Genomic DNA, 20,646 nt, shown 5'->3' on the forward strand with positions numbered 1-20,646 from the left:
GCACCGTTCTCGTAAGCTTTCGTCCACAAGGGTGCCGACTTACTATGCAGAGCCGCCGCTGCGGTTTTGCCCAACAAGCCCAGCCATCTCCAACAACGCGCGATCAGCGGCGATGTCACCCGATCCGAGGTTGATCTTCCTCCGCGCCTCCGCTTCCCGAGCCTCCCACGCCCATCGCTCTGCCTGGGCCTTGGCCTCCTCGTCCCCGCCGCATCCCCAGACCTCGAGGCTCTCGATCTCAAATCTGTCCTGGAAGTCAAATTTGCGGGTCACGCTAGTCTGGAACGCGCCGCCGCCTGCCGTCCAGTCATGTGTAAACACGCCGTACTCAAAAGAATCGTCTAACAAAAGGGATACCGAGCCGAGGGACATCATTGTGTTTCGTCGGTGTGCCTGTGTCGATCTTGGGTGGGGACATCCGACTCCCAGCATGGGCCGGTTGGCTGGCTGCTTCGTGAAAGAGACGTAGTCTGAGTTGTATTTCGACGCTGGGAAGACGTCATGGATAGGTTCCAATTGAAATAGCACCGTATCCCTCTCGCCGAAGCATTCCTTTGAAGTATGCTTCCAAGGTGTGCTGAGGTACACACCGAAGGTGAGACGCTCTCCTTTGCTGCCATGAGGGAAGCGGCGCGGGGGGATTGACGCCGCAAACGTTGCTTCCTGGCCACCCTGAGGTTCATCGTTGATGCGGCTGCCACGGACGAGTAGGATTGTGGGTGCTCTCCAATTGAACACCTTGGTTTCGAAGCTGCCCATGGAGAAGCCCGCGTCATTGCCGGAGTACAGGAGCCTCAATCGACGGAAGAGGTCCGAACCCGGGATGAAAAAGGAGAGTTGCGAAAGGACGTTCAGGTTCATGATGTCTGAGCTGTCCTGGAGCAAAGGCTGTACGAACTCTTCGGGCTGTTTCTCTGCTGCCGGGTCGTCGCCCTTGTGTTTTGAAAAGTCGAGGTTCTTGGAGAAGAGAAAGTGCTCGAATAAGGGGTTGAAGCCGTTGAAGAGATACGGAAAGCAAACGGGTATCACGCGGTTGAACTGGCTAAACTTGATTCCAGGTGCTTTTTCGACGTTCAAAAATGCGGCAAGAATGTTCTCTGCGGTCGAGCGGAGGCTTTCGAGCTCATCGCCAACAACGCGGGTCGCAAACATTGACAGCCTCTCCTGAGGACTCAGAGGAGCTATGAGAATGAGCAGCATGAGGAGCTTGCGGAAGTTATCGGCTGGTATCATGGCTCCTTGGACCGTTGGGGCATCGCCTTGTCGGACCGCATCGTTGATATCGAGCAGCTCGAAAGCAGCTATCTCGAGGTCGTCATCTTCGTCCTCTTCTTCTTCCACAGGCTCGTCGACGGCGAAGCCAGCTACGTGACTCCTGGCCGGTTCGTCCTTGACCTCAACTTCAGCGTCCTTGACCTTCTCTTTTGATTCGTCGACTACAGCAATCGAGGCTTTCCGGTCGTACACGGCAAGACTCTTGAACAGAAGCTTCGCCCGGTCTTGGGCGCCCTTTGCCAAGACCTTTTTGTACCTCGCCGTCATGATGACGACCACCATGATCATTTGTTCGAGGCCGAGGACGGCGGGGGCGTCCTGGAGGAAGGGAAAAGCGCCCATGTAGGACACCATCTGGAATATGACGGGCGAGACATGGAGGATGTCGGGTATCTCGAGGAAGCGGGCGATAGTGTCTTCTTTTAGGTAGTGGATGTCGCTCTGGGTATCTGCTAGGCTCTTGAAGACATCCTTGAAGGAGTAGAGCTCGAGGTTGGTGAAGCACTTCTCGGCGAAGCGGCTGGCCTGTTGGTGGTCATGATCAGCAGCCGTCTCTACGATGCTTCAAGGTGGGCTGGAGGGGCACAGAGACGGCGACTTACCAGTTCACGGGTGAGCTCCTCGTGCGACAGCTGCCGCGGATTCTCGTCCGACAGTGCTTGGCCCATGATGTGCTCGTAATGGGGTATCAATAAGCATCAGTGAAGGTAGTTGCAGTAGTGTAGCAGGCCGTGTAGCAGTCATCGACGGCCATGGCCATGTTCTGGGGAAGATGGACGTAGATGAATGGCGGAGGCCTGGGGTGCATGAGCAGCGAACGATTGCATAATAATGGGAAACCCAGCGCCCAGAGCTCAGCTGCAGGTGTCAGATCAGGACCCCCCTTCCATCCCCCAGGCGCCCAGCGCGTCATGTCTTGGGGGTGACAGTCTGGAGGCCAGGGGGTCAAGCCACTGCGGCGAGTGGGCGAAGCGCCCCGCAACGTCACTGGCCCGAGCTCCCCTGCCCCTCCACATGTGATGATCTCCCGCCCAGAGCATGTTCACGCATAAAATCATCGAGACCTCAGACCACCTGGAACTTCGCAGGGTAACAAGACATTGCTGTTAGTCATTTATGTAACTCGATGACCAATTTGAAGTTTGTTAGATAACGAGAACCCAAGAGCGTGCGTCAAGTGACTCTGCAGCCAAGCTGACCATGCAAACCTGCACCATTTCACCGGCTTCATCCAAATCAGATGATCTATTCAAACCAATTGCGCCGCCTATTATTGCCCAGTGCTTTTATGTACGACGGAGGGGAGTCTTCAATGAGACGTCAAGGTCCGTCCTCGATGCCAATGCCATGCCAATACTATACAACGCAGCCGTAAGTCGATGCAACAACAAATCGTCTCTTTCCTCATTTCTTGGGCTCATCCGACGATCCATCCGACGGCTTCCGTCCGTAGAGCTCGCCAATAACACCAAGTGAGCTCTTGGGGTTCTCCTTCTTGTCCTTCTGCCCCTCGGCCGTGGCCGGTGCCTCCGGCGCCGCACCCTCGGCAGGCTTGCTCCAGCCCGACAGGCCAATCGCACCCAAAACACCGCCGCCGCTCGCCTTCTTTTCCGTCTCTTCCGCAGCAGCACCGCCGGCACTCCTCGCCTCCGCCTTGGCGCGGCGCTGCTGCATCAGGCTCTTGAGGGCCTTCTCCTCCTCGTCGCGGGCCTCGAGCTCGCGGATCCAGCGCTGCCTCTTCTCCTCGGCGTCCTTGGCCTCCTTGATCTTGCGCAGCTCGGCGGTGCGCTCGCGGTCCTTGTTGTAGTACATGCTGCCGGCAATCATGGCGAGAACGGTGAAGCCTTGGGCGGCGACACGGGCGCGGAACATCTTGTTGGCTTGGACGGCATCGCCGCGGCGGGTTGCGCGCCAGGCGGCGTAGAAGGCGTAGACGGTCAGACCGCAACCTGGTGGTTGTTAGACTGCGATTGAAAGGAGCAAAGAGAAGAGGACGTACCGAGAGGAATGAGGGGCTCTTCCTTCAGCTTGCGGAAGACCTTGTGCATGATGCGCTCATCGTAGAAGTCACTGTTGGCGGGGTCGACGGTTAGCAAGACTTGGGTCTGAGCTGTGGTCCCTGCTCGCGTGCAGCTCACTTGTTCTCGTCAAAGGACGAGGGCATCTGCCTGTCCATGACTGGAAGTCTGTCGTCGCCGGGCATGTTTGCGAGAGTGCGATTGGGTGTTCAACTCGTTGTGCCGGGGTGGTGATTGTTGACTATTTGCGATCGCAGAGTCGGCAGCGCAGTCATGCGATTTGCAGTGGTCGGCGAACTTCGATGATGAAATGGACTCTCGGGCCCTTTGATTTTCGGGGTCTGGCGGGCAGTTGGCTGGACGCGCCGCCGGAGCTCGACCCTTGAGCACATTTGCGGCAAATCCCGGCACTTCAGGCGGCTTAGGTAACCAAGCAATTGTGCCTTCCACCTCTTAATCAAGACATCTGCGCCGAAACCTCAGGCAACACGAATGGTAACTGCCGCACGGACCAAGCATTCAGAGTTGAGGTCACAGTGGAACTCTGGCAATCATCGCAACCTATTCATTGAGTGAGTCTCTAATAGTGGATTTCACGATCCATCTCAATGACCAATTGCTCAGCGTCACTTCAGCAATCAACTCAATTGCACTCTCTTGAACATATTCCACATCAGTTACTAACCATTTCCTTAGTAACAACTACCAATTCATCCTGAGTCACAATTCAAGAGGTTGGACAAACTCAATTTGGAGACGCAAACCAACCGATGTCGCCCAGAGACCCAGCCAAACGCAGGGGAACGGCAGCCGGCCTGCTGGCACCGCAGCACGAACAGGGGTCCTCCAGCCAATCCCAGCGCCGCCAATAGCGCACCTCACCGCAAAAACCGTCCGATTTCTACCCCGCGACACCGAATTGAGCTCCGATGTGTGCCCCACTATGAACAAATTTCCAGTTTAATCCAGGCCATCGCTGTCGGTGACTCTTCGCCCAGGCCATTTCTTTTAGTTGAAGCCTCCCGGCCACGATTGTTGTCGTCGCCGACTCAGTCCCGTCCTCTCGTTCATCCTGCAACAATCCTCCTCATTACCATGTCCGAGTCGACCGAACCCCCCGTCGTCGCCGTCATGACCAACGGCACCCTCAACGGCGTCAATGGCGACCACGCGCCCCGGCCTCGCACCCCGCAGCCCAGCGGCATGTCCCTGACCGAGTACAGCGCCAACCCGTCCACGCCGCCTGAGGAGAAGCGCAACCGCATCAAGACCGTCGTCCCGGAGGACTACCTGCTCCCTGATGGCAACCCAGACGTGAGAAACCTCTTTGCGGCCCTCAATGGCTGACAGGAAATAAGCTGACACGATCCCTTCACAGTACCTCCGACTCATCGCCGCCGCAACCTCCCGCGTCTACGAAGCCTGCAAGGTCACCCCCCTCCAGCCCGCCGTCAACCTCTCGAACCGCCTCGAGTGCAATGTCCTCCTCAAGCGCGAGGACCAGCAGCCCGTCTTCAGCTTCAAGCTGCGCGGCGCCTACAACAAGATGGCCCACCTCGACCCCGCCGTTAGCTGGAAGGGCGTCGTCTGCTGCTCCGCCGGCAACCACGCCCAGGGCGTCGCCTACTCGGCCCGCAAGCTCAAGATCCCGGCCACCATCGTCATGCCCGAGGCCACCCCGAGCATCAAGCACCTCAACGTCGCCCGGCTCGGCGGCCACGTCGTCCTGCACGGCGCCGACTTCGACGCCGCCAAGGAGGAGTGCGCCCGCCGCGCCGCCCAGGACGGCCTCATCAACATCCCCCCCTTCGACGACCCCTATGTCATCGCCGGCCAGGGCACCATCGGCATGGAGCTCTTCGGTCAGATCAACATGTCCAAGCTCGACGCCATCTTCTGCTGCGTCGGCGGCGGCGGCCTCATCTCCGGCATCGGCGTCTACGTCAAGCGCATGGCCCCCCACGTCAAGATCATCGGCGTCGAGACCTACGACGCCAACGCCCTCGTCCAGTCCCTCGCCAAGGGCGAGCGCGTCGTCCTCGACAACGTCGGCCTCTTCGCCGACGGTGCCGCCGTCAAGACCGTCGGCGAGGAGACGTTCCGCATCTGCAAGGACGTCGTCGACGAGGTCGTCCAGGTCACCACCGACGAGGTCTGCGCCGCCATCAAGGACATGTACGACGACACCCGCGCAGGCCTCGAGCCCGCCGGCGCGCTCTCCATCGCCGGCCTCAAGAAGTACACCGCCCAGCACCCGAGCGACCGCAAGCGCACCATGGTCGCCGTCACCTCGGGCGCCAACATGAACTTCGACCGCCTGCGCTTCGTTGCGGAGCGCGCGACGCTCGGCGAGGGCAAGGAGGCGCTCCTCGCCGTCAGCATCCCCGAACGCCCCGGCGCCTTCGCCAACCTCATCAACACCATCATGCCGCACTCGGTGACCGAGTTCTCGTACCGCTACGCGACCGAGGAGGTCGCCAACGTGCTCATCGGCATCTCGCTCACGGCGCCGGCGTCGCAGCGCACGCAGGAGCTGCAGACGCTCCTCGAGCGGCTGCGCGCGAGCGACATGGCCGTGACGGACCTCTCGGGCGACGAGCTCGCCAAGAGCCACATCCGCTACCTCGTCGGCGGGCGCTCCAACGTGCCGCACGAGCGGCTCTACATGTTCAACTTCCCTGAGCGCCCCGGCGCGCTCGAGAAGTTCCTGCGCACGCTGCGCCCCAAGTTCAACATCAGCCTGTTCAACTACAGAAACTACGGCGGCGACGTGGCCAAGGTGCTCGCGGGCATCGTCTGCCCCGACGACGAGGTCGCGGATCTCGAGACGTTCCTGACCGAGATTGGATACCCGTGGGAGGACTGCAGCCAGTCGGGCGTTTTCAAGACTTTCCTCCGAAGCTGAAGGGAGGTAAACCTCCGAATTATTCTGTTCATAGACATTTGCTTCTGGTACATGATCCGGTTCGGCGTCGGGAGTTTTTGATTGAGGCGAGTTGGGGGTCCAAAAAGGTAGACATTGGACAAAAGGAAGAGCATCATTATAGAGAAAAGTGTTCAATTTTTAAGCATATGGAATGAGTCCCAGTGATCTTTCTAAATATGTCCTATTCGTCGATGGCGGATGCCCCACCAGTTCCGACAGTATTGTATGCAGTTTCCCGAGATGACGGACGACCGATTTCTTGCACGAAGTGGTTACAAAGTCGCCCTACTCGTAAGAGGGACCGATACTCAGAAAATCTTGCTTGTTTACGACCAAATCATGTCGCAATGCCCAAATTCAACGTGAACCCGTCATCTGTCGTCCGTCACAATCCAACTTTTTCATCCGATGTCGCATATCGCGATAAGAACCAACACGCGATAAGCGCACAGACACCCACTCACGTGACACACCCAAAAAAGCTCCCGCGATGTCGAAGCCATCCAGGTCATGCAACTTCGTCGTCGTCGTCGTCGCCAGCGGAGCCTCCCAACCGACCACGATCCCGCCGTCCCGTCGTCTGCCGCAGCCCGCAGTTGACTCCGAAACCACGAGCCGCAATCACCAAGCGCACCTTAACACAGAATGGCCTCCCTCGCCGCCTCATTCAGGGCGCTGTCCCTCGCGACCGCCCGCCCGCAATGCTGCGCCGCCGCCGCCGCGAAGCTCGCTGTTGCTCGCTCCATGCGCGCCAACATGTCGACGGTGATTATGACGAGGCAGCCGATGGCCAAGACGGGGGCGCTGTTTGCGAAGAAGAGCGGCGCTGCTGCTGTTGCGGGCGCGGTGGCGCAGCAGACGAGGGGGATGAAGGTACATTCTTCGGTGAAGAAGAGGTGTGAGCACTGCAAGGTGAGCTCTTTTTCTTTTCTGAAGTTGGGAGAGGGGAGAGGGGAGGAGGAGAGGTGGCGTGATTTGTTGGAAGGAGGAGACGGGGTCAAGATGGAGGCGGGAGAAGGGTCAGTTTCTGGGGCTAACGGGATGTTTCTTCACAGATCGTCCGCCGCAAGGCCGGCAAGCGACACAACGGATACCTCTACGTCATCTGCAAGGCGAACCCGAGACACAAGCAGCGCCAGTCGTAGTCGAACGAGGGCGGGGTTTGGGGATGATCGTGTACACTACGGAGGCAGATTGGTGCGAGGACGTGTTGCTGCATAGACGAGGCTCCGACGTAGCCTCTTTACTTCACGAGTTTGGGGTCATGCGATGAGAGGGAAGAAGAAGCGACCGTCACGGAGAATAGACGCATTGAGGCAGAGGCCTGTTGTATTATACAGATCGGGATATTACAAAAAACGCAACAACTAAACTCTACATTCCGTCAATGTATCGCTCCATGCCCTGGAACTCTGTTTTGCCGGTTGAGATGAGGTAGCGGATGTGGTTCTGGGTTGGGGTTAGTGTTTGAATGTGCTTGTCAGAGATGACAGATAGAGACGGAGACGCAGAGAGAAACAGAGATCAAGGTGGGCGTACAATATCCGTCACATCTCTGTGACGCTCAAACTCATCACGGGCGTAGCGGCGGGATTCGGCGCGGGTGGTCGGGTCCGCGATGCGTTGTGTGCCGCGCAGGATTTCGCGGTAGAGAGATAGGACGCGGGAGCGCTGGAGGAACTGTATACCGTGTCAAAATCCATGCCTTCATTGTCATTGTTGGCAGCTATGGGCTAATATATGGCATGCATATATGAGATGGGTGGTAACATACATGATCCAGACTCAGCGTCTTCCCGAAGCGCGACTTGGCCGGGCCATTGGAGTAGCTGCGGATAGCGATCCACAAGGGGGCGAAGGGGGGCATTTGTGCCGCGGTGGAAGGGCGACTACATCTGAAGCCTTTTTATGATGATGGTCTCAAAGTGAGCCTCTAGCTTGGCTTCTCAAGGTGAGCCAATGGTGAATGACTGGAAACTTTTTGGGTGGATGAGGTCAGGACGGGGAAACTTCGGGAGTGTGCCCCCCGGGGGATCGAAGTGCCCCGCGGCCCGGGGGGGTGATGCATGCTTTAGTGGACGCGTCGGGGCGCGTTCAGCGGGTTGGGATTCTGGGATTCACAACGATGCGAAAGGGGAGGACCTGAATAAGGTCACGGATCCTTTATCTTTGGCAGGGAGAATATTGTTCTGGGAGTTTTGTATGAATTTGTCTTTTTTCCCATCGCCTTACCTTCTGTGGTCTGTTGGTGTTCAGAAGCTCAATATGCCCGTCAAGCGGCGGAGGGCGCCTACAAACCCCATCGAGTCCGCGAACCGCAAGAGGGACGAGGACTTCATCAGAGACCATCTGCAGCAACCCAGGTTCGTACGGCACCTCACGCATCACAGCCATGGACGATGCTTACCATTCAATAACACAACAGCGCAGACCGGACATCATGGACGCACCCCGCGACCAAGAAGACGTACACCCTCGCGCTCAAGTCGCCGGCCAAGATGTCGGTCGACGAGATGCAGGCGTGCTTCGACATGGTGGAATACACCAGCGGCGCGGACTACCGCGCGTCATCGTGGGGGTGGAAGCCGGCGGCGAAGATCAAGGAGATGCGGAGCCCGGAGCTGCGGTACGTGCTCGTCAAGGAGGGTGACAGCGAGAGGTTGTGTGGGTTCACGAGTCTGATGCCGACGTTTGAGGAGGGCGAGGCGGTGGTGTATTGTTATGAGATTCACTTGTTGGAGGAGCTGCGGGGGTAAGTTCTGCTTTTTTATGGTGTTTGGCTCGTGATGCATGAAACCTGCTGACGGCGATGTAGCACGGGAATGGGCCGCAAGCTGATGGACTACCTCGTCTCCGTTGCGGAGAGCATACCCATCGTGGAAAAGGTGATGCTGACGTGCTTCGTGGCCAACAAGGCGGCGCGGGGGTTCTACGAGAAGCTTGGCTTCGAGAGGGACGCGACGTCGCCGGTCGAGAGGAAGTTGCGATTCGGCAAGGTGTTTGTGCCGGACTATGTGATTATGAGCCGAAAGATTCAGCGCCGCGAGGGCGGACAGGTTGATTCGCAAGATGGTGGTGGGGATGTTGAGGCCGAGGTGGTTGATGGGGTGAAGAAATCCAAGAGGAATGATTCATGATGCACGTTCTCTGCTTTCTTCACCCGATTAGGGAACTTCATGAGATACCAAGATACAGCGAATATTCGAATTCGGAATCGATAGACGAACTAGTCTGGTCCTGCAGATTCGCTCGTTGATTTGGGGCAATGATGGTGGGTTGAGGTTACATACAGCCAGCCAGCTGAGGCTGAGAAGGAACATACAACTGCCTGCATGGGCCAGGAATAAGCTCGAGCAGGCCAAGTCCCAAGTGCCACACGGCGGGCAATTAACAGTGGGCTTTTATTTGCTTTGCCCGCCCTGCAGGTGGACATGCCGTGGGCGGCGGCAGGGAAGCTGAGCCTAAAAAGTACCTCACCTCTCGCTTCCACGGCTGAACATTCCTTCATTCCACCTCACGCCCACTTGGCAGGACCCGACTTGCTCTGACGGCGACGATCACAGTAAGCGCTGTCGAGGAAGCATCCACTTGGAGTAAGGCGACGAACTCCGGGAATCCTGCCTGCCGAGAGTTTATTCCCTTGAAGACTCCTGCTGTTGAGTTCAGGGTGTTTCTTCACTTCAAGACAAGGTCAAACGGCAGCCGATGCTCTCAACCCGAAAGGGGACGATGCTCTGGATCGTGTTACACAAGACTCATCTCACCACATGCCAGCTCCTCACCCCAGATAATTACTCAAGCCAGTGTTGGGCTGACTTGCTGAAAATCTGCAAATGACGAAAAAAGAAAGGGAAGGGCTTTCACTTCCACCCCTGCATCAGCGTCCCCAGCTACACAGCCCTCCAAGCTCAGCCTTAGGACGCCATCGCTTCCTAGCGGCGCCCCTCCGGCTGCTGCCTCCCACGTCTTCCACCCATGTTGCCTATGATCACAGCAAAATGGGTAGAAAGCCACAGGGGCGGGCTCGTCAGGCAGACTCCAATTCCCAGCTGTGTACAGTGAAGGGTCTGATCGCAGCTCTCCTCTCCGCCGATCTGGTTCGGCACCACGAGAGCGCCATATGGGTCCGACAGGAAGGATTCAGGCATCGATATATGGCATGAGACGAAGCGGCCGGCAAACATGCCACCACGAGCCCCGTCTCTCCAGACGCCGATTGGGGCGCCATCTAACGGTTTAGTGCGGACCTTTGGTGTTGAGGTAAAAAGGTTGGCTGAGTCTTTTCATTAACCCTCCGGCTCAGCTGCTGGCCGGGGTGAGAAGCTTGGTGTGACGTTAAACCGCTTCCGGTCCATTTCTCGAGCTTCACGCAGGCGTTGCCCGACTGTTTATTTCCCCTCCCCCTTCTGCATCCGTCTGGTTGGTCTTTCCCACATGATTGTCTCAGTTCATTCCTCCTTGGCTGATTTACTTAATTAGTTCCTTTCCGTTTTCAAACGCAGCTACCTCCGGGGGCCGATTCATATATCAACGTGTCCCCCCCTTGCATCTCGTTCCCAATCCGTCTGAACGACTTCATTTTCCTGCCGTCTGCATCATTACAACACTTCGCTCGCCTTTCCTATACGCTGCTCAGGTTATCATCGTTATAGATTTCAAAGCTCCTAGATCAACGCCATTATGGATTACCAGCAACAACAGCAGCAACAGCAATACCAGCAGCAACAGCAAATGCAGCCGAATCCATACGAGGGCCAGCCCCAGCAGCAGCCCATCCAACAGGAGTATACCCAGGGCGCCGCCGTCCAGAACCAGGAATGGCAGGCCAGCTTGTGCAGCTGCTCGCCCATTGACAGCTGCTGCTTGGCCTACTGGCTACCATGCATCCGTACGTCTCCCTCACATCTGCTGACGCGCGCCTCTCGTCGACGACGGCTCTTTTCATCGTTGATCAACTATGACTAACACCATCCCACAGTCATTGGCAAGACCACAGAGCGCATGCGCGACCCCACGATGCAGACGTACGAGGCCATCAATACGGACTGCCTGCTCTACGGTGCTATCCAATGCTTCACCGGTTGCGGGTGGATCTACGCGCTCATGAAGCGCGGCGAGATCCGTGAGCGCTTCGGCATCAAGGGCTCTGGCGCGAGCGATTGCTGTGTGAGCTACTGGTGCTGCTGCTGCGCGCTCATCCAGCAGGACAACGAGGTCAAGGCGCGCCTGTCTACGGGGCCCATCGTCCAGGGGTACCAGCCGCAGAAGGAGGGCATGCACATGCCGCCGCAGCAGCCGCACAACTAAGCGGGATGGTAAACATGTACGATAAAATGAGGGGGTCTGAAAGTTGGCGACGAGGGAGGGTGCTGCTCGGCTTTCTTTTTGTTCATGGACATGGTTTAAGGATATGGGATACCCGATGGATTGGGGCAACCACAGGCGACTGGATGGAGTCGTTGGGGCACGCACTTACCTACAAGAATTCAAGTATAATAATTCGAAGAAGAGCTTATTGGCCCATCTGGCATGAGACACAGCTATGAATCACTTCAGGTTCCTCGTCGGATTGTTGACTTGTTGGCACGTTAGATCGAACGTCGGCTCCAACGCGATGGATCGTCGATACAACGCAGGGTCTTTGCACCATCCAGTCGATAGCATTGCTGTAAGGTTTTATATGTGGGGGGATCGGTTTCAGACGATGATGAGGGACGACGACCACCGCCACGATGACAGATTCGACATTAGCAACAACGAAAACATAGACGTAGGTGAAGTCGACCCCTACAAGAATAAGGTTCACCAGCAGAGAACAGTCTACGAAGGCGTACGCCGTCGCCGGGGACGTAATTCCTGTTGTTCTGACTGCCATACGCCAAACACTAGACCCCTAATAGGCGTCGAGAGTGACATCCGGAGCAGCGCCAGTGTAGCCGAGCTCGCTGTCCTGGGGCGTGATGGTGCCTGCAACGAGGGTTCCATAGCCCTGCCAGGTATCGATGGGGTCAACGTCAAGCTGAGTGAGGTGCATCAGAGCTTGACAGGAATTTGAGAACCTCTCTCGACCATCACGAGGCGGCGGACAAAGTTTACCGGCAGGGCCGCTCACATGGAAACCAACGGGTTGTTCAGCCATGTGATACAAAGTGATAGTCGACAGGGGTTCTCAAATGCCTTCAGGTGTGTTCTTCAACCGCTTATATTTTCCTATATCCAAAACACTTACCCATCAACCCTTCAAAACAGAAGACGATGAAGACGATGCGCCGCCTCCTCGCCAAGCTCCAAGGAACCACCCCCGACCCCTCCCCGACCATCCGCTTCCGTCGCGATCTCGTCCCCCACAGCCCCCCCAGTATCCCCACCGGCTACGACACAGCATGGCAAACCCGCCGGCTGGAGAACTACTCGTCCAACCCCTTGCTCCGCCTCCCCAACGAGCTGCTGCTGGAGATCATGGAGTGCCTCCCGCCGCCGGACCTCTACCTCGTCCGGCAGGTGTCGCACCTCTTCGCGGCGCTCTTCCGCTACGCCGCGTTTTCAGAGTACCACCAGCAAACCGCGGTGATCGACCCGAAGACGGCGGAGCCGAGCGTGCACCGGCTGCTTCGCGCCTATCGGAGGCTCAGGGGCAAGACGGCGCCTGGTCCGCATTTCATCCCGGGGGCCGAGTTCAACTTGGATGGGCTGCGGGTGGAGGAGCGGGATGGCCTCCGGTACGCTTTGCGACGGCGGACGTTTTGTGCGCGGTGTTTGGCTGGTAGAAGTCAGGAAAGGCAGGGCATCTACCCGCTCTACACCCGGGGGGACTGGTACGTTGCATGCGCCGCTTGCAAGTGCTCCCACCATCCAAGCTGGTTCTCCCCCGCTGAACGACAGCGTCGAGATCGAATCTGCATCGGATGGGAAGGTATGCTGCGGATCTGCCCGCATACCCTGCTTTCTTGGCCACGTGTCCAGGGCTGGATTGGCGTAGAGTCCAGCAGAAAGAGGTCTGTTGTGCGTTGCCGGGAGTGCGCCGATGCGTTCGGGCGACACGGCGAGGCCCCTGAAGTCACCTATGAACCCTCGCGGACGGGGGATGCCGCAGGAAAGTTGAGGCTTGGATGGAAGGCGCCTGTTCACACTTTGTCGAGCGGGGAGATCCTCACCAAGGAGGTGATGCGTAGAGCGCTCAAGCGATTCGACCAGCGGCATGAGGGATTGCTGTGCCCGCACGTCTCATTCGATTTGGAGAAGCTGATGAAGGTGTTTTACTGGCACCGGTGTGTCTGCTTCAGACAGCCGTCGGCCTTGTCGCTGGAGTACCACAAGAGCGACGAGAGAGACGAATGGTTGTGTCTTTGCTGTGCAGCCAAGAACACGGCCGACGAAAGGCGCGTGGGCAGGTTTCCGATATCGCCGGGTTATGCGAGCATGCTGTGCCACTCCAAGGTGTGTCGGCATTGCCTGTACCATTACGAGTGGACGTCAGACGGCAGAAGCATCTACTTGCGCGGCTCTCTGTTCTCGATAGGCGCCACCTCCAGGATCTCGACGGACGAAAACGGGCATGTCAACAGACGGAGGCCCTCGAGTTACTGGCTGAGGACGATGGATCCGTCAACGTACCAGCAAACGGAGGAGTGGCGCCATGTGAAATGGTGTCCGGATAAGTCCTGTGCGAATTCAACCAACAGGAGCACTTGGTATTGACGTGGAGCGTTGCCCGAGAGCTTGTCTGCGTGGGGTAGGTTGTCGTTCTTGAATCAGTATTGATGTGGGAGGTCCAGAGGTGGGCTAGTTGTTCCGACGCCAAGCTGAGAGGTTCAAATATTCGGACAGGTAGGTCTGGTTGCTCGACCACATCGTGATTGTGGACGACGAGGACGACCACAAGGATAACGACATGGCGAAAGGTCTAGGGAGAATTATGACCATAAATGGTTGAGATAATTCATAATCTAGTTGTAAGATTGTGTATAAATATCATGGTATCCGTAACCAAACCGCCCAACGCCAGGGTTATGCTAAAAAAACATCGCTGATCCAAAAGACTTGGCTATCCGTCTAATCATCTAATTCTCATCTCTTACCAATTGAAGCTCTCCTGAAAGTACTCGATCCTGGAATACCCCCGTCCAAGCATCTCAACGACACTCTTCCTCGCGTCGTCAGCCATGACGTTTGGCCCGCACGCCACGACCGCAAGCCGGCTCTTCTCGGCCGCGGTCGCGGCGTCCTGCACCTCCTCCCTCACATCCGGGCGTCCGTACATCAACCTGACGTGCTCGGGCCAGTCGTCGGGCCGCACGGCGTTCGTCGCGAGGCTCGTCTGCGTGACGTAGATATCCACGGCCAACTTGCCGCTGTCCAGCGCGTCCTCGAAGTCCTGGCGGAGGACGTCGGCGGCGAAGCTCAGCTCGCGAACGGCCCAGACAATCTTGACGGAGCGGGCGCGGGAGGCGGCGCGGCAGAGGTGCTGGAGGTGCGCTAGGGGGACGACGACGCCGCTGCCGCCGACGACGAAGAGCAGGTCGTCGAACTGGGAGAAGGGCTGGGTGTGGCCGTAGGGGCCCTCGACGAAGACGCGGAGACGGGCAGGGCGCGGCCAGGGGGCGGCGGCGGCCTCGCGGAGACGGGCGGTGAAGCTGTCGTAGGGGCGGATGAGGAAGGTCATGGAGGGGGTGCCGGTGCGGGGGTGCAGGTCGACCTCGGACATGGGCTCGACGGGGTTGTCGTCGGAGGCGACGAGGAGCGGGGTCTGTTCGGAGGAGAACTTGCGGGTGTGGTGGGTGTTGAGGGTGGTGCAGGCCATGGTGAAGGGGTGGCTCTCCCAGGCGCGCTTGTCGGAGAGGACGTGGAGGTAGTAGTAGGTGCCGGGCTTGGGCTCGTAGAAGGAGGTGGGGTAGGGGATGCTGAGGCGGACGATGTTGGAGGTGGCGTCGTAGGTTGCGAGGGCGAAGGTGTTCCAGAACCTGAGGTTGAAGGCGAGGGTGCGGGACATGCGGAGGAGGCGGTCGGCGACCCAGATGTAGAAGGGGATCCAGAAGAGCATGTCGAACTGGTGGTTGAAGATGGAGACGTGGCCGAGCATGGTGACGAGGGTGAGGATGGAGAGGAGGATGTGGAGGACGAGGAAGAGCTCGTACTGCTTGCGGCGCATCCAGAAGACGGAGGCGACGAGGAGGAAGACCATGCCGAAGGTTGCCTGTGGGGGTTAGTGATGGACGAGTTGATGATGCGGGGGTACTTACAAACCAGCCGGCCCACCAGAACATTTGCGTGAACCACCAGAGGAAGTATGTCCAGCCACCCTCACTCAGAATAAGCATAACGTAGGCAGCGGTGTGGATGACAGCCTGGACTGTCGCAACGCGAGCAACCCAGCGGTGGAAGTTGTTATATGTGCCAAAGTCCCAGCCGGTCACCCACATGAGCAGGTTATTCCTCATGCCAAACAGCCAGATGATGGGGAAGTTGGCAAAGGAGATGATGCCGGTTCGGTCGGCGACGTAGCGGCCTATCTGCTTCGACATATCCGGCCAGCTTCTTGAGTAAGTATAGTACTGAGATGTTGAAAGGGTGGACCTACTACATGTGCCCCGGGAGGAGGGAATAGCCGTAGCAACAGTACCACGTGTTGACGGCGATGAAGGCGAAGATGGTGATGCTCTGGATGCGCGGGGGTATTGTGCACCACCCCAGGTTCTGCGAGCAGCGATAGCCAAAGGTTGCCGGGATGGTGATGTACCGCTTGAGCCAGAGCGCAGCCCAGTGCAGCGCGTTGGGCTTCTTCTCCGAGTTCCATTCCTGGCGCTGGAGACTGGCGATGGCTCCGACAAGACGGGTCGCCAGACCGAAAGCGCACACAATGACCCAGAAGACAATAACATAGAATCTGGGATCTTGTCAGCGGTGCTTCATCGGCTCGAGGTGATGCACATACCCATATCGATAATGCCGACTGTAGGTATACTCTACCGATTCCAAAGAATCATACCAGATCTGGTAAAACGGCTCCGCGGGCAGCACAACCTCTCCCAGGACCGTCTCCGCCGTGCCCTCCTCCTTCGTCAGCCTCCTCAGCCCCTTGATCTCCTCCTCCGAGTACCCTCCGATAATCTCCAACGGCGGCAGCGACACGTTCATGTACTGCTGACATGTCGCGTTCTGCATGCCCAGTCCAGCATCCCGGTGCGGCGCGTCGCAATGCAGATGGGTGCAGAGGTACAGCGACTTGATGTGCAGCAAGCTCTTGCACGATTGCGGGAGCTTCGACTTGGCCGGGGCGGTGTCGTTGAAGTGCGGCTGGCGGATGGTGTTGACGCAGGCGTCGTAGCAGAGGCCGCCGACGGATACGGTGGAGGCGGCGACGGAGGTGGCGAGGAGGAGCGCAGTCGCGGCGACGACGGTGAGATTGAGTCCTGGGCCTCGTCCGGTCGCCGAGGACGGCGATGACCACGGTGCGCGCATCACGGTCGGGAGCTTCGCATCTGGTCGCTCGGGCCGTTGGCGGGGGCTCGCTGTGATATGGGAGCTGCTGCTGGGCGATGGTGATGATGCGAAATGCCTTTGGAGGGGTTGGTTGGAAATGTCTGGAGCGAGTTGCAAGGGGACGCAGACGCAAAGACTGGGCGGCTCACGGCAAGTGGGAAAGAAAAGGCGAGGTGAGGTGCCTCGGGAGGGACAGCTCGGTGCTCCGAGGGGTTGAGGGAAAATGGTACTGAAGGATTCGGGGGTGGGAAAGTCGTGAAATTTAGGATCTTATCAGATCATCTGATTAAGCGTCCCCACTGGCTTAGGTTATCGCGATTATCCACCGGCATCGGCACGCCCGTGACCTGGCCCCTCTGTGCCGGGTCACCCCTTACAATGGTGTAGATGCTGCAGTGGTGAGTTGTGCTGGTGCATGACACTCGTGGAGGAGGACAGGCAGCCAACTGGGACGGATGCCTTGGCTGGGCGAGAGAGTGAGGGGCTTTGCCTTAAAAAGGGCGGCTATTAACCCACCTGACGCTGGCCACGCAGCGTGTTGTCTCACTGTGAGAATCCCACGGATGCATCCCGCCGGCCGCTGCTTTTGGGCGCCGCCGTTTCCGAGACTTAACTTTTATCAAAAATGCACTCAAACACTCTCATAGAAAATAGTTTTTACAATCAGCGCCGGCTGCTGCGCTCAAACGTCCGATAATGCCCTCTGGAAGTAAGGCCCGTGATACGCGGGACCACCCGCTAAGCTTTCGGGAGCCCGGCTATCAGGCGGGAGACCTGCGCTTAAAGTCACCCGCCATCACGGAACTCACTAGGGCATTTCTCTCCCTCCAAACGAATTTCTGGCTCTTCAATTCCATCTCCTAATGCATCCTGCATGAAATCCATTCAATACCACTCTGTAGGTAAAGCAGCGACGATCCATCAAATGCCCCCTCAGTCCACTCCCGGGAGCAGCAACCGAGCAGGGCCTACCCTTGAAGCACCACTGCGACTTCAGCGGTGCCCGCTCTCCCCCGCCGGCGGTTCAAGGACCTTCCCTCCCGCGCTCCCGTTGACACATCACCACCCGCCGAGTCGGAACCGCCGCACCGCCGATGTTCGTCCCATTCTCAACCACACGTCACCAGCAATTTTCGTCCAGACAGCACAGAAAGATTTGGGATGGATGATTGAGAATTTTCGGGCGTGAGTCACCGCGACCGACCTAAATAACGCAACTGCCACTTTTCAGTACAGAAATGAATTTACAGCTGTCCCTCTCAAATCCACCCGCCACTAACAGCCTCCCCATCCCTACTCGGCCTCCCAGGAACATTCAACGCCGGCGGCACAAGCCCATCCGAGCCCCTCTCAACGTGATTCCCAGTGCTATACATCGATGAAGTACATCTCCCCTGATCAAAAACTTCCATGTCATACACCCCCGGGCTCATCGGCGGACGCGGTGGGGCAGACGGCGGCGGCGGGAACTTGGGCGGTAACCCGCTGACCATGTACGGCCCCGAGATCGCCATGCTCCCCCTCCGATTGAGCCCCGTGAACCCCTCCCGTTTCTTCTTCTTCTTCTTGTTCCATATGTACAAGTACACGACCCCGCCTGCGAGGAGGCCGAGGAACGCGAGGGCGCCTGCGACGCTGGCTGCGATGGCACCTTTTGAGGCTTCTTGCTGCGGTTCCTGCGTCGATGTTGGGAGGGGACTCGCGGTTGCTGCCGATGGTGTCTTGGATCCCGTCAGAATTTTGGACGTGGGGTCGATGATGGTGGTTAAGGTGGGGCCGGGCAGGTCCGTCGGAGATGCCAGAAGGTTACCTGTGCCGCTTGTGGAACTGCATTCGTAGAGGGTGAATGTTGATGCATCATCAGTTGAGAGCCAGGTGTAGCACGCGGTATCGGGTCGGTATTTGCTGTTTAGGACGTTAGCGTCGTGAACCACAACAGAGGGTCAACATCTGCCTGCTCACCAGCACAGCTCGCCCTCTTTACAGCCGCCCGCTATGGACTCCGCGGACGACCCAAGGCATTTTGTCGGTACAGGGGAGCGGCAGCCTAGGAATGAGTTTGACGATATGCACGGCCCGGGACATGTCCACGCCTGGTCTTTTGGGGATATCCTGTGAGGCGATTAGTACGTGTAACGGGGACCCCAAGTGGCAAGACACGGCCTACGTCGGTGTAGAAGTAGGAGAATCAATGAAGCCGCAGGTGTTCGGCTCCTTGGTGAAAGGAAGCTGGACGGCAGCAACGCCTTTGGTCGTCGAGGATTGAGACTCGGAGTATGCCATTGCTGTGGTGAAGTGAAGTAATGAAGGATGGACGTAGATGGTCACACAACAGCGGAAGATGATTCTTCACGATCTTTTTATCGTGAGATGTTGCCAGAGTTTGTTGTAAAATTTGCTGTGATTTACTACAGTATGGCTTGTAAAAGACCAGACACGAACAGCCTCGAACTGATTCACCACCTACGGGATCATTCTAAACGTAGTGAGTCACAAAGCGACTGGAAAATGTAGTTTGACGACTTGTTGCACGCGTAAAGCAATGCGGTCATAAGTCAATCGTGTTTTTCAACCATGTATTCAACATGGCGATATCGGCGGCAAGGAGTCGGTTAGAGTTCTGCCAAGTTCCTGACGCTACAAAACGAACAGGGAAATCCTGTAGAGATGGCATAGACACTGTCATTACTACTCATTGAAACAAATGCTTAGATTGGGCTTCCACCATCCGTTGATGTCTTTGCTACGTTAGGCCGTTCGTTTCCTTTTCGCCGATTCTGAGGACTCAGTCGCCTTGAAGACAGAAATCTTTTCACTTTTCTCATCGTCGAGCAATTCGTCCATCAGCTCGCTCTTCTCGTCCAAGGCAGCCCACTTCGGTCTGCCGTCAGGTAAATCTACCACCCTCTGCTTATAAAAGATGTGCATCCTACACCATGTCAGCACATCCGCATCTCAAATCGCCTCACCCAGCTCATCACCTCAATCGAGTGGGGAGGCAAAGACACTCACTGCACATCAAACTTCTCCCTCTTCTCCTCCTCATCAAAATGCAACAACCCCGGGAACAACAGCACCATATTCCTCCCCTCGTCCATGATCCGGCTCCCGCAGTGGCCGCACGATACTTTGCATGGCAGGTCGTGATTGGTCTTCTTGGAGCCCGAGTTGTAGAACGCGAGGCCGTCGACGCCGCGGTCGAAGGCGAGGTCGGTCTTGTGGAAGATGGCGGCCCACTGGAAGGGCGCGCCGTGCATCTTCTGGCAGTCGCGGCAGTGGCAGAACTTGGAGGCGAGCGGACGGTCGCGCGAGAGCCAGTAGGAGACCTGGCCGCAGTGACACTCGCCGCGGATCTTCTTGTCGAAGGGCTTGCCGTCGACTTCGGCTTGCGAGGAAGGCAGGTAGGGGGCGGCGGTTTTCCAGTCTTGGTCGAAGGAGTTGGAGCCCATTTTGGAGGTTGTGGAGAAGTGGTGATGGGTGGGAGTGAAGGGGATTGGTGATTTGGTATTATGATAAATTGGGGATGCGATTGGGACTTTGAATTGGTGAGATGTTGTCGCTTTTGAGGAAAGGAATATGGTTGATGGACGGAGGCCGTGATGGGGTAGTGATGACATCACTTTTAGGGGTTCTGCTCGATTTAGGGTAGAAATGTCTATGATGCCGTTATTCTCAATCTAGAAAAAGCAATGGCACAGATGAGTGTCAAAGGGAGTTTTGATGCACGGACGAGGTTGGTGTGGTTGTGGCTTGAGCTTTTGTTCTTGGGGCCGTTTGAGGTTCTGCACGAAATGCGAGAACGATGGATTATAACAACGGACTTGGCTCAAATAGCTTGACGAAGGGTCCCATGAGGAATATACCATTGTATATGCAATTGCTGAGATCATTTCAGGGTCATATCCAGCATTTGACAGGACTATGGAGATGGTGTGCCCCTGACGGGAG

At 57.3% G+C, this 20,646-nt stretch overlaps 11 protein-coding genes across 11 annotated transcripts; 5 read left to right on the forward strand and 6 right to left on the reverse strand.

The window, feature by feature from the left end:
* Positions 1–42: 42 nt before the first annotated feature.
* RTC5 (Restriction of telomere capping protein 5) lies at positions 43–1,943 on the reverse strand (the record flags this gene model as incomplete). The annotated part of the gene is made up of 2 exons (XM_053176783.1): positions 43–1,800; positions 1,878–1,943. 2 exons carry the CDS (start codon positions 1,941–1,943, stop codon positions 43–45), a joined length of 1,824 nt encoding a protein of 607 aa, XP_053039393.1.
* A 736-nt stretch (positions 1,944–2,679) lies between these two features.
* RCF1 (Respiratory supercomplex factor 1, mitochondrial) lies at positions 2,680–3,478 on the reverse strand (the record flags this gene model as incomplete). Its single annotated transcript, XM_053176784.1, has 3 exons — positions 2,680–3,224; positions 3,275–3,345; positions 3,414–3,478. The coding sequence occupies 3 exons, from the start codon at positions 3,476–3,478 to the stop codon at positions 2,680–2,682; spliced, it is 681 nt and encodes a 226-aa protein (XP_053039394.1).
* Positions 3,479–4,388: 910 nt separating this feature from the next.
* On the forward strand, positions 4,389–6,198 carry COL26b_003900 (uncharacterized protein; the record flags this gene model as incomplete). Its single annotated transcript, XM_053176785.1, has 2 exons — positions 4,389–4,607; positions 4,672–6,198. The coding sequence occupies 2 exons, from the start codon at positions 4,389–4,391 to the stop codon at positions 6,196–6,198; spliced, it is 1,746 nt and encodes a 581-aa protein (XP_053039395.1).
* Positions 6,199–6,864: 666 nt separating this feature from the next.
* Positions 6,865–7,364, forward strand: COL26b_003901 (uncharacterized protein; the record flags this gene model as incomplete). The annotated part of the gene is made up of 2 exons (XM_053176786.1): positions 6,865–7,131; positions 7,275–7,364. The coding sequence occupies 2 exons, from the start codon at positions 6,865–6,867 to the stop codon at positions 7,362–7,364; spliced, it is 357 nt and encodes a 118-aa protein (XP_053039396.1).
* A 229-nt stretch (positions 7,365–7,593) lies between these two features.
* Positions 7,594–8,086, reverse strand: COL26b_003902 (uncharacterized protein; the record flags this gene model as incomplete). Its single annotated transcript, XM_053176787.1, has 3 exons — positions 7,594–7,668; positions 7,759–7,899; positions 7,994–8,086. 3 exons carry the CDS (start codon positions 8,084–8,086, stop codon positions 7,594–7,596), a joined length of 309 nt encoding a protein of 102 aa, XP_053039397.1.
* Positions 8,087–8,484: 398 nt separating this feature from the next.
* COL26b_003903 (uncharacterized protein) lies at positions 8,485–9,356 on the forward strand (the record flags this gene model as incomplete). The annotated part of the gene is made up of 3 exons (XM_053176788.1): positions 8,485–8,582; positions 8,645–8,971; positions 9,035–9,356. 3 exons carry the CDS (start codon positions 8,485–8,487, stop codon positions 9,354–9,356), a joined length of 747 nt encoding a protein of 248 aa, XP_053039398.1.
* A 1,543-nt stretch (positions 9,357–10,899) lies between these two features.
* Positions 10,900–11,526, forward strand: COL26b_003904 (uncharacterized protein; the record flags this gene model as incomplete). Its single annotated transcript, XM_053176789.1, has 2 exons — positions 10,900–11,107; positions 11,198–11,526. The coding sequence occupies 2 exons, from the start codon at positions 10,900–10,902 to the stop codon at positions 11,524–11,526; spliced, it is 537 nt and encodes a 178-aa protein (XP_053039399.1).
* A 948-nt stretch (positions 11,527–12,474) lies between these two features.
* Positions 12,475–13,877, forward strand: COL26b_003905 (uncharacterized protein; the record flags this gene model as incomplete). The annotated part of the gene is made up of 4 exons (XM_053176790.1): positions 12,475–12,938; positions 13,102–13,132; positions 13,183–13,487; positions 13,739–13,877. The coding sequence occupies 4 exons, from the start codon at positions 12,475–12,477 to the stop codon at positions 13,875–13,877; spliced, it is 939 nt and encodes a 312-aa protein (XP_053039400.1).
* Positions 13,878–14,293: 416 nt separating this feature from the next.
* Positions 14,294–15,740, reverse strand: COL26b_003906 (uncharacterized protein; the record flags this gene model as incomplete). The annotated part of the gene is made up of 2 exons (XM_053176791.1): positions 14,294–15,412; positions 15,459–15,740. The coding sequence occupies 2 exons, from the start codon at positions 15,738–15,740 to the stop codon at positions 14,294–14,296; spliced, it is 1,401 nt and encodes a 466-aa protein (XP_053039401.1).
* A 55-nt stretch (positions 15,741–15,795) lies between these two features.
* On the reverse strand, positions 15,796–16,677 carry COL26b_003907 (uncharacterized protein; the record flags this gene model as incomplete). The annotated part of the gene is made up of 2 exons (XM_053176792.1): positions 15,796–16,102; positions 16,151–16,677. The coding sequence occupies 2 exons, from the start codon at positions 16,675–16,677 to the stop codon at positions 15,796–15,798; spliced, it is 834 nt and encodes a 277-aa protein (XP_053039402.1).
* Positions 16,678–19,446: 2,769 nt separating this feature from the next.
* COL26b_003908 (uncharacterized protein) lies at positions 19,447–20,147 on the reverse strand (the record flags this gene model as incomplete). The annotated part of the gene is made up of 2 exons (XM_053176793.1): positions 19,447–19,627; positions 19,711–20,147. The coding sequence occupies 2 exons, from the start codon at positions 20,145–20,147 to the stop codon at positions 19,447–19,449; spliced, it is 618 nt and encodes a 205-aa protein (XP_053039403.1).
* Between the last annotated feature and the right edge of the window lie 499 nt (positions 20,148–20,646).

This window comes from Colletotrichum chrysophilum (assembly GCF_026319265.1).
Source record: "Colletotrichum chrysophilum strain AFK26 chromosome Unknown scaffold_22, whole genome shotgun sequence".
NCBI lineage: Eukaryota > Fungi > Ascomycota > Sordariomycetes > Glomerellales > Glomerellaceae > Colletotrichum > Colletotrichum chrysophilum.